At 42.5% G+C, this 12,016-nt stretch overlaps 1 protein-coding gene across 1 annotated transcript; it reads left to right on the forward strand.

Annotated features, from left to right (window-relative positions):
• The first annotated feature begins 3,344 nt into the window (after nt 1–3,344).
• Nucleotides 3,345–10,595, forward strand: ecsit (ECSIT signaling integrator). Its single transcript, XM_083937203.1, has 8 exons — nt 3,345–3,433; nt 3,857–4,032; nt 5,613–6,015; nt 6,114–6,337; nt 7,621–7,678; nt 7,964–8,112; nt 9,784–9,889; nt 10,026–10,595. The coding sequence occupies exons 2-8, from the start codon at nt 3,892–3,894 to the stop codon at nt 10,301–10,303; spliced, it is 1,359 nt and encodes a 452-aa protein (XP_083793329.1). The 5' UTR covers nt 3,345–3,433; nt 3,857–3,891; the 3' UTR covers nt 10,304–10,595.
• Nucleotides 10,596–12,016: the final 1,421 nt, after the last annotated feature.

Below are 12,016 nucleotides of genomic sequence, written 5' to 3' on the forward strand. Positions count from 1 at the left end.
ATACTTTAGCACACGTTTTGGCTCCCAAGAGTGCACTTTAGCACGTGTTTTGGCTCCTAGAGGGCACTTTAGCACAAGTTTTGGTTTCTAGAGGACACTTTAACAAGTGTTTGGGCTCCTAGAGGACACTTTAGCACAAGTTTTGGTTTCTAGAGGGCACTTTACCACGTGTTTAGGCTCCTAGAGGGAACTTTAGCACAAGTTTTGGTTTCTAGAGGGCACTCTAGCATGTTTGGCTCCTAGTGGGCACTTTAGCACACGTTTTGTCTCCCAAGAGGATACTTTAGCACACGTTTCGGCTTCCAAGAGTGCACTTTAGCACTTGTTTGGGCTCCTAGATGGCACTTTAGCACGTGTTTGGGCTCCTAAGAGAGCACTTTAGCACACGTTTTGGCCCCCAAGAGAGCACTTTAGCACACGTTTTGGCTTCAACACGGCACTTTAGCACAAGTTTTGGCTTCCAAGACAGCACTTTAGCACACGTTTCGGCTCCTAGAGGGCACTTTAGCACGTGTTTAAGCTCCTAAAGGGCACTTTAGCACAGGGTTTGGCTCGTAGAGTGCACTTTCGCACGTGTTTGGGCTCCTAGAGGGCACTTTAGCATGTGTTTGGGCTCCGAAGAGAGCACTTTAGCACACGTTTTGGCTCCCAAGAGAGCACTTTAGCACACGTTTTGACTTCCAACGCCACTTTAGCACATGTTTTGGCTCCCAAGAGGATACTTTAAACCACGTTTTGGCTCCCAAGAGTGCACTTTAGCACGTGTTTGGGCTCCTAGAGGGAACTTTAGCACGCGTTTTGGCTCCCAAGAGGATTCTTTAGCACACGTTTAGGCTCCTAGAGAGCACTTTAGCACACATTTTTGCACCTAGAGGGCACTTTAGAATAAGTTTTTCAACGATTGGGCCACAAGTGGACGCCAGTGGTTAAAACAGAAAACACAAATGGAAAAAAAATGATTGAATAATCAGAATCAGCTTTAATGGCCAAGTAAGTGAAACACATAGAATGGAATGGACACTTTCTCAAAGATAAACATTTTGACTACTGTATAGAGATATAATATGTATATGAAGTATAGTATAGTATAAGTGTGTGTATGTGTGTGTGTGTGTGTGTGTGTGTGTGTGAGTGTGTGTGTGCCTGTGTGTGTGTGTGTGTGTGTGTGTGTGTGTGTGTGTGTGTGTGTGTGTGTGTGTGTGTGTGTGTGTGTGTGTGTGTGTGTGTGTGTGTGAGTGCGTGTTGTTGTGTAAGCTTGTCGTTTTAAATGTGTCTTTTAAAGGTCTAGCCTATTCTTTTTGATGCTCTCAATGTCAAATTATTTCTGCACTTTAAGGGATTGTAATTTAAATTGTTAAATCGTTTTACTGGTACAATGTTTTTTTAAACAGTGCTTTAAACTAATCTAAGTTTAAACTAATCTATACATTGCTAATGTGGTAAATCACTATTCTAGATGCAAATGTCTGTTTTTTGGTGCAATATCTACATAGGTGTATAGAGGCCCATTTCCAGCAACTATCACTCCAGTGTTCTAATGGTACAATGTGTTTGCTCATTGGGTCAGAAGGCTAATGGATGATTAGAAAACCCTTGTGCAATTATGTAAGCACAGCTGAAAACAGTTTAGCTGGTTATAGAAGCTATAAAACTGACCTTCCTTTGGGCTAGTTGAGTATCTGGAGCATCACATTTGTGGGGATCATTAAATGCTCAAAATGGCCAGAAAAGGAGAACTTTCGTGTGAAACTCGACAATCTATTCTTGTTCTTAGAAATGAAGGCTATTCCATGCGAGAAATTGCCAAGAAACTGAAGATTTCCTACAACGGTGTGTACTACTCCCTTCAGAGAACAGCACAAACAGGCTCTAACCAGAGTAGAAAGAGAAGTAGGAGGCACAACTGCACAACTCGGCAAGAAGAAAAGTACATTAGAGTCTCTAGTTTGAGAAATAGACGCCTCACAGGTCCTCAACTGGCAGCTTCATTAAATAGTACCCGCAAAACGCCAGTGTCAACATCTACAGTGAAGAGGCGACTCCGGGATGCTGGCCTTCAGGGCAGAGTGGCAAAGAAAAAGCCATATCTGAGACTGGCCAATAAAAGAAAAAGATTAATATGGGCAAAAGAACACAGACATTGGACAGAGGAAGATTGGAAAAAAGTGTTATGGACGGACGAATCGAAGTTTGAGGTGTTTGGATCACACAGAAGAACATTTGTGAGACGCAGAACAACTGAAAAGATGCTGGAAGAGTGCCTGACGCCATCTGTCAAGCATGGTGGGGGTAACGTGATGGTCTGGGGTTGCTTTGGTGCTGGTAAGGTGGGAGATTTGTTCAGGGTTAAAGGGATTCTGAATAAGGAGGGCTATCACTCCATTTTGCAACGCCATGCCATACCCTGTGGACAGCGCTTGATTGGAGCCAATTTCATCCTACAACAGGACAATGACCCAAAGCACACCTCCAAGTTGTGCAAGAACTATTTAGAGAAGAAGCAGGCAGCTGGTATTCTATCTGTAATGGAGTGGCCAGCGCAGTCACCAGATCTAAAGATATTTATAACAGCCTGGTCACTTTACTTTACACACTTATTTTATCTTTCTATTTTAAATTTCTCATGACTATATTTTCTGTTCATTTTACAACTCATGGTGGTAAATAAGTGTGACTTTTCATGGAAAACACAACATTTTCTGGGTGACCTCAAACTTTTGAATGGTAGTGTATATAAAACATAGTTTTATTTATATATATATATATATATATATACATATATATATCATAAGTTATAAAAAGTAAAAACAATTTTAAGATAAAAGGCCATAAAACAAGTGTTGGGAGTATTGAATAACAGTAAAAGTGGCAATAAATAATCCAAACAAAAAAAATTGAAATTAATTTAAAGCTAAAAACTTTAAAAATATGTTCCGAGCGGTTCCTTCAGACGAAGTTTGTTGTCGGTAATGTGCCGATTCATCATCATAACAGCAGACAACTGCTGAAAAGACGTCAATACCAATTCTGTTTTAGCTTTCGCTTTTCACACTTTTGTTTAAATACATTTAGGTTTGTTTTTCAAAGCCTAGTGAGGATATTAAAAGAATAGGCACCAAAATACCTTAACGGCAATCCATCATAGAGGGATGTACAACACAATTACCCAAAAAGTGTATTTACCGTGAAGAAAATTTTAAAATTGAAAAAATTAAATATGAATTAAAAGAAATATATCATTTCCCCTGGGATTACTGATTCTGGTTCTGGAAAAGCGTTTGCGGAACACTTATTTGCGCTAACGTGTCTGTTGTCCGGGGGACGCGAGTGTGTGTGGGACCAGGAAGTAGTGCCGGCTTTACATCATGGAGGCGTCCGCTGAGGGGGATCTCTGAAGGAGACTGCTCTCTGTACACGGTCATCAGCATAAACGGTGGGTATTGAGTCAGGGACATAAAGCTTTATATGTCAGTCTGAATGGACGTCGGTCATGTGTTAGAGAATGTCAGTCTTGGTAATAATTTGCCGGATTCTTTGCCCTAGATTATGCGGAACTCCATACAAAAAAATGTCCGTTTAATGTTTACTTGTCTCTTGCTAAATATCTATACGCGACAGAAGTTGACTGAACCACGTTTATGAATAAAGCGGAGACACTCTTCAGTTCGGCTAACATAAATGCATCAAACATCATTTATTTAAATAAATATTAAACTGTTCTTGAGTCAGCTTCAAAGTCATCTTCCACAACCAGATGGCTGTTGTCACTATTTCAAACAGACCTCGGGTACAGGTCGGTGAGAGGAACGAATCATTTCTGAACCCTGTCCATGTCATGTTCGCTGTCCCGCTGCAGTTCTGCTCCCTGAGAGGCAGTGTGATGGCTCTACCATGAAGTGTGCCCGCTGCCTTCTCCAGCTGCAGTCTGTGGGAGTGCTGGGCCGGTCAGCCAGGTCTGCTGCCCGGTATGGCGCTCTGCTGCAGCCAGCCTCCTCCAGTCAGCCCAACACGCTACAGAACACCCAGCACCAGGTACACTCCTCACTCCTCTCCTCTCACAGCAGCAACCTCCGAACACTAGTGCTATCATGAAGTTAGCAAACTTAGCAGAAATCCCATGAGAGTCTTCCATTCTGTGTACATTCAACCCACTGAGCAGCATTTATTACAAAACGGTTAGTAGGGTTCACTTCCTCCACCTTTTCTAGTTCTAAATTCCAGATGATTTTTCAGTCAATATTAAACATCTGAACACCAACTGTTGCTTATTATGTAAATAAATGGTTTTAAAATCCAAATTTTAACACGTATATTAAATTCTGACTATGTATGCCATCATGTTATCAAGTAATTACAAGACATTTTTACACACGTATTGTAGCTCAATGAACTCCAAACTGAGACATGTTCAACACAAAGCATTTTATTCAAGCTAAATGAAAGAGTGAAATGAATGTGTGAACCTGTAACTCTACAGACAGGAACAGTAGAGATGGATCATTAAATGAATAACTGTGAACCTGTAACTCTACAGACAGGAACAGTAGAGATGGATCATTAAATGAATAACTGTGAACCTGTAACTCTACAGACAGGAACAGTAGAGATGGATCATTAAATGAATAAGTGAACCTGTAACTCTACAGACAGGAACAGTAGAGATGGATCATTAAATGAATAAGTGAACCTGTAACTCTACAGACAGGAACAGTAGAGATGGATCATTAAATGAATGAGTGAACCTGTGACTCTACAGACAGGAACAGTAGAGATGGATCATTAAATGAATAAGTGAACCTGTAACTCTACAGACAGGAACAGTAGAGATGGATCATTAAATGAATAAGTGAACCTGTAACTCTACAGACAGGAACAGTAGAGATGGATCATTAAATGAATAACTGTGAACCTGTAACTCTACAGACAGGAACAGTAGAGATGGATCATTAAATGAATAAGTGAACCTGTAACTCTACAGACAGGAACAGTAGAGATGGATCATTAAATGAATAAGTGAACCTGTAACTCTACAGACAGGAACAGTAGAGATGGATCATTAAATGAATAAGTGAACCTGTAACTCTACAGACAGGAACAGTAGAGATGGATCATCAAATGAATAACTGTGAACCTGTAACTCTACAGACAGGAACAGTAGAGATGGATCATTAACAGGACCTACAGAAGAAAAACTCAAGTCTGTGCTTCATTGGCTTTAGATGGAGTAAACATACTGTAAATCAATAAAATAATAATAAATAGAATGTAGATAACGTATATGGGAAAAAAAACAATAAATCAAATAATTGCAGTCGAATGATGAACAGTAACCATGGTAACCTGACACCACTCTACAGCAGCCTGATTAGTTTTATATCTACATCTATCTACAGGTCAGCTCTGCTGCGTTAGTAAACTTGTTTTGATTTTTATATATTCATATATTTTATTTTAGAAAGTTTAGTCTTAGTCTGGAAACAACACAAAGACTTTTCTATACTCTTTTTCCCTACTTATCCACCCTGTAAATGACTTAAATCAAATTTCATACTTTTCCATACTGCGTTGGAACCCTGAGTTACAGTCTTTTTCTTCTTGCCAACAACTTGTAGGTGTTGAGGCGTTTCCATGGCAGCCCGGCATGCGCCAAAAGTCGGCCTGTACCTGCAGAGTTCATGGGCGACGAGGATGACAAGGACAAGTCTTTGGTCACCCAAGGCGACCTGTTTGAGCAGGTGGCCAGAGACACCAAAACCAAGGCCACGTTTAACAAAGTGGTGGACGTCTTCATCGAGAGAGACGTGAGGCGGCGAGGTCACGTAGAGTTCATCTACGCCGCTTTGAAGAAGATGCCGGAGTTTGGTGTGGAGCGAGACCTGTCCGTCTACAACAAGCTGCTGGATGTTTTCCCCAAAGAGGTGTTTGTGCCCAGAAACTTTATCCAGCGAATGTTCAACCACTATCCCCGCCAGCAGGAGTGTGGGGTGGAGGTACTGGAGCAGATGGAGAACTATGGTGGGTGTTTGATACAGGACTCGTGTCTGCTCATGGAGTTCAGAAAACACTGATCCAGCCGTCTCTGCCTGTTTTCAGTCTCATTGGTTGTGTTTCAGGTATGATGCCCAACATGGAGACCAAAGTCCTGCTGGTCCAGATCTTTGGAGATAAGGGCCACCCTATTAGGAAGTACCAGCGCATCATGTACTGGTTCCCCAAATTCAAACACATCAACCCCTTCCCCGTCCCCCAGAATCTGCCTGAAGACCCAGTGGACCTGGCTCGCTTCAGCCTGACTCGCATCGCTAATGACCGGGACGCGAAGGTCACCGTCTATCAGGTACGTCTGTAGGTTTGGGATCTGGAAATAAGACTGTTTTCTTTCAGAAAGCGGGATTTTCACAGGGATTTCACTGAAGTCAGGCCTACCTTAGCATAAAGAGCTCACTGATTGACATATTGTTCACAAAACATGCTCATCCAGTCAATAAGTACTAGATGCAGGACAACATAACATGTGTAGGAGAGAGAAATACAGTCCGCACGTTTGATAATACTCCATCGTACATTTATTTTCACTAGGGCCACATTTCGAGCGTCTGCAGGACACTCAAAACTAGAGCAGCGGCGATGAGTTGACTAACTGATTGGTCGATTGACAGAAAAATGATTGTCAACTGTTTGAAAAATCAATTAATCAAGTCATTTTTAATGCAAACATTTTCAGCCTCTCTTGCTTTTCTTGCTTTGCTCTGTTTTGATCTCCATCCAGTACTAGGAAGTGTCCTCAGCATCATCAGTAGTAACAGTAAGACCATTACTAATCAGAGCCAGCAGTGGCTCCCAGGTTTGGTGGAATGCTGTCAGAGAACCCCTCTGTGAAAACCTTAACTTCTCCAACTGGAGACATTGTAAAATTTCACAGATCCAACTGTTATGAGTCGGTGAAGAAACATGTTTCCATTTAAGGAGAATGTTACGTCTGGTGAGCAGGGTGGTGAAGGCCACAACATGTTGTGTAGTAATGGGCAGATTTTTAGATGGAGGGAGCCCAAAAAGAGCAGTCAGAGGATTTGTGGAACTATTTCTTGACAAACAGTGTATCATCACCATTGTGCAGCGTCTCCAGCTATAGCATGATATGTCAGATGCAGTAAGTAAGTGAGTGAAACCTCCCTGTCACAACAAGACTCAGTATGCATTATTAAAACCACAAATGTTCATGTAAAGGTTAAACAACATGTTAATTAGTTAGCTTTAGAGCTGTTGGTAGGTGTGTTTTTGTTATTTGGCCGGGCTAGCCGTCTCCAGTCTTTATGCTAAGCTAGGCTAACCACATCCTGACTCTAGCTCTGTACCTAAACACACAGACATGAGGTTGATATCCATCTTTTGTAGCGATATCAGCTATCTACTGTTTCCTGCTCCAAACTATCGTTATTGTATCGGCCATCGGTTGACCTCTAACACCAGGTTTAAGTAAGTTTTTGATGAAGGTTTTATTTCTCGGGGAACTGGTCCCAGAAGTTCAGTGTCACTTCAGCTTCAACACAACAAGTAGGAGAACAACTGCTCTACAAACTCACCTGTTTGTCTTTGTTGTTTGTTTGCTCTACCCACCAGCTGCCCTGCACAGACATCACAGAGAGTGGAGAGGAGATCACACTCCCACATATAGTAGGTATGGAAACATTTCAAGCTGTAGGAATGTCAGGAGTTGTGTCCCAGATGTCCCAGGACATATGAGAAGAAGAAGTCTGGGAGTAAACTTGTTTATATGGCTGTGTTTTACAGAAATAAATCTAATATGGTGTCAGTGATTTTTATAGCAAACTGGAAAGGAAACCAGAGAAACGGGATACTCCATCTTAGAAATGTTATGTAGGTACAATAGTGGGATCGGATCCATGTCTCTCCAGACTTTGCTCATTCTCATTGTTTTCTTTCCTTCCTGTGTTGACTCCAGGTATCCAGAGCCCCAGCCAGGTGGAGCTGCTGGCCAAGCATAACCCCAGCAGGCCGGTGTTTGTAGAGGGTCCCTTCCCGCTCTGGCTGAGGAGGAAGTGTGTGTACTACTACATCCTCAGAGCTGACCCCACACCGCCTGAAGAGAAGGTAGGAAAACCCTTTGATATGATCTATGTTTAAGTAAATAACTGTCACATATTATTGTTGTTGTTGTGTGAAATCCGTGTAAAATCATTTTAGATGTTTCAGGAGTAAATCAATGTTCTGAAGGAATGGCCTCATACTTTGGTAAAATAATTTCTATCCAAGAGAGTAGTCCGTATCCAGCAGGAACTACTTGCTAGTTTGAAGGTCCCACATTCTGCCCATTTTCAGATTCATATCTTCAGTCTGCTCCGACTGGTCAATATTCTGGGGTCTTCCATATCTGTGCTCTCTGCGTCATCATTGCAGCCGGGGAATGACAGTAACAGCACTGTAGCTGTAGTGTACGGTATGAATGTTATAGAAAGTTCACCGGTAGGGTATATGCACTACAGTATGGGTTTGACTCTACGGTGTAACCGGCAGAGCAGCTTTGACGTCACCACACAGTACGTGCTGATCGGGCCCGCAAGGGAATATTTACTGGCCCTTTGAGTAGAAGTGTATGGGAAAAAGTAATTCATGGCCGTAGTAGCTGATGTCGACTGCTGTCCTCTCACATCTCAGCGTAACTGTCTCAGCGTGTGAAATATCCGCGCACTGAGAGACTTGCTCCATGCGCTTCCTGTAGGCGAGCAACCACACCGCTCCGCACGTTCCCGCTATGCTTTTCTCCGCGTGCTTCTTCATTGCTCGTCTCCATAACAGCCCGCTTTGTGCCTGTTGTTCTTTAATCATCTCAGTCAGGTTAAATCCATGATCAAATCACCACCACAACGTCTCTTTCTACTTTAAAAAAACCACAGGTTGACACAGAAAACCTGCAATTCAACAGTGAATGGACAGAGAAGTATTAGTTTATAACTGTCACTGTGAAGCCTGTGTGTTTACTTTGCTAACAGTGAATATGGGTGTGAAGCAAAAATCTTAATTGGTAAAGTAACTAGTAACTTCATTAATCAGCTAAATGTAGTGGAGTCAAAAGCATAATATTTATATAGCAGCTTTATAATCCAAAAAGACAAATCTCTTTTTCAATATGGCCCCTTTTAGTTCTGGATCAGGGCTGCTTGCTATTCTATGTTTCTAGACATCACAATCTTTGGTCAAGTCTAAACAAACACCAGCATACAGAAAGCACATTAACTAATCAGCCTGTGAATGTTCTCATTCGTCCAGGTCATCGTTATCGTCAAAGCAATTTCAGTCAAAAACAACTGGACTGGTTGTTTGTCTAGGAAATTCCTAGACAAACAACCAGTCCACATTAACTAATGTTTTGTAAGTAAAACACATACTTGTAAAATATGTGTGTCATAAATAGTAAGAATCTGGAGTTTCTCAAATAAAGGGGCAGATGAAATACAGTATGTGACTCTACACACACACACACACACACACACACACACACACACACACACACACACACACACACACACACACACACACACACACACACACACACACACACACACACACACACACACACACACACACACACACACACACACACACACACACACACACACACACACACACACACTCTCTACTGCTGTCAACAGAAATGATGGAAACCCAACAGGAGGAAAACGTGCTCTGAACTTTCTCAAGCTCATGAAAAAGCAAAGAAAGCGATGAAGTTCATCCAGCTGCATCTGTGTGTGTGTCCCACAGGTGGAGGAGCCCTATGACCCGGAGAGGTGTTTGGACTATCCTCTGCAGTTAGAGCTGGATTTGGACCGGGACTTTGGGGACGACGAGAGCTTCGACGTGGAGGACTGTAAGACTCTGAAGCTGCCGAACAGATTTTCATGATTGTTCCCTATCTTTGACTGGTGTTCAGGGCTGTTCAGAGTGAAACCATAGGAAAACTCATATTGAGTGTATAATGCAGCTGTTGTTTGTCTTAAATCCAGTGGACGAGGGTCCGGTCTTTGCCATGTGTATGACCAGCCGGGGAGATCAGGCCGTTCTCAACCAGTGGATCTCCGGTCTCCAGCAGAACAACCCCATCCTGGGTCAGGTCCCCACACTGTTTCGCCTGGACGCCGGTCCCAAGGAGCTGCAGGGGGCGACTGACGCAGAGTCAAGCCAGCACCACAGGCCAGACCCAGAGACCCAGAGAGAGGAGAGACAGCCTGAAGAAGAACCTGAGCTAACAGTGGACGAAGAGCGGAGGAGAGGCCAGGGATGAAACAGCGAACAGCAGTCAGGATGTGTGGTTAAGACTGACAAAAGAATCACAGCATACTGTATACGGCTGATTTAGTCCACACTGGGCGGGGGATGGGCCAGACCACAACACACCGACTCAGCAGAACCAGAGGAGGACTCTTAATAATGCTGCTGCTAATCAAATAAAGTGTGCGTCTTCATTTTAGTCACTGTCACGAGTTGAGTCTAATGTAATGATGTTATAGAGCTGTGTTGAAGTGGGCACATTTAAACGTAAAAGGATTCTTTTAGGAGTCTAGAACAGGTTTAGTTTCTGTGTCAGTACTCCTGCTGACGGTCTGTGTCACATTCTGGCAGTGCTTCAAAATAAAAGTCCTCTGCTACTTTTTATGTTTTTATTGTTGGGACAAATGCTCATGCTCGAAATATTGAGGGGGATAATTCTCATTCTTCAGTTAAAGTGGTCACAACCAGTACGGAGATGCTGTGTTGAGCAAGTAGACATTGCTTTGTTTTGAGGGTTTGCAAGCCAAAATTTAAAGTGAATATTTTTATGCAAATTTTCCCATCCCTTCAAACCAACGGGGGATGCTAGTTGTGCTTCCTTTCAAGTATTACTGGCAAATCCGGATAAACTGAATTTGAAAAGCTGCGCTGAAAAAGCAAGACTTCAAAATCGGGCTGTCCTCTCTTAGTTGATTAGTCGTTTTGTTTTTTTAATCAACTAGGATTTCTTTAGTTAACTCTAGTCTTTAGTCATTTTTATGCTTATTTCATGCTAATTAACCTTTTTCCAAGAAATGTATGATCCCATCTCCAGGGGTTTCCCCTAGTGTATTGCAAGCTCAGTGTCCCAACAGCCCGAGCATCTGATTATAAGTCAGACACCCTTAAATTGTTCACTCTTTGTTAGTTTGTTGGTTTTTCCCCCTCATTAATGTACACACAGCACTCCATTTTGACAGAAAACCACAGAATTGTAGACATTTTTGCAAATGTATTAAAGAACCAAAACTGAAATTTCACGCCCATAAGTATTCAGAGCCTTTCCTCAGTCTTGAGTAGAAGCATCTTTTGAGCTCACACAGCCGTGACTCTCTTAACAATGATGCAACAAGTGTGTCATACCTGGATTGGGGGATCCTCTGCCATTCCTCCTGCAGATCCTCTCCAGTTGTGTCAGGTTGGATGGTGAACGATGATGGATGGTAGCTGGTAGGTGTCTCCAGAGATGCTCAGTTGGGTTTAAGTCAGGGCTCTAGCTTCACCATTTAAGAACAGTCAGAGTTGTTCCTGAGTCACTCCTTTATCATATTACCTGTGTGCTTAGGGTCATTGTCTTGTTGGAAAGTGAACCTTCATCTGAGATCCTGAGCACCCTGGAAAAGGTTTTCTGCCAGGATATCTCTGTACTTGGGTGCATTCATCTTACCTTCAATTGAACCACCACCATGCTTCACTGATGGGATTGGATTGGGGCAGGTGTAGAGGTGCCTGGTTTTCTCAACATATGCAGCTTAGAACTAAGTTCAATTTTGGTATCATCAGGCCAAAGAATCTTTTTTCATATGGTCTGGGAGTCCTTCATGTGTTTTTTGGCTTTCATGCCTCTTGTTTTTCTTTACATCTCTCACTAAGGCTCTTCCTCCCTGATTGCTCAGTTGGGCCGGACGGCGAGCTCTACAAAGACTTCGTCCCCTTATTCTTTCATAATGCGGTGCTGTGTGTTCAT

Source organism: Echiichthys vipera, assembly GCF_963691815.1.
Source record: "Echiichthys vipera genome assembly, chromosome: 22".
Taxonomy (NCBI): domain Eukaryota; kingdom Metazoa; phylum Chordata; class Actinopteri; order Perciformes; family Trachinidae; genus Echiichthys; species Echiichthys vipera.

Bases quoted from the DNA above. Each gene is read 5' to 3' on its own strand.
- ecsit (XM_083937203.1), top strand. From the start codon at position 3,892: ATGAAGTGTGCCCGCTGCCTTCTCCAGCTGCAGTCTGTGGGAGTGCTG. The intron at 4,033-5,612 runs GTACACTCCTCA...AACAACTTGTAG, and splicing joins TACAGAACACCCAGCACCAG to GTGTTGAGGCGTTTCCATGG. The intron at 6,338-7,620 runs GTACGTCTGTAG...TCTACCCACCAG, and splicing joins CGAAGGTCACCGTCTATCAG to CTGCCCTGCACAGACATCAC.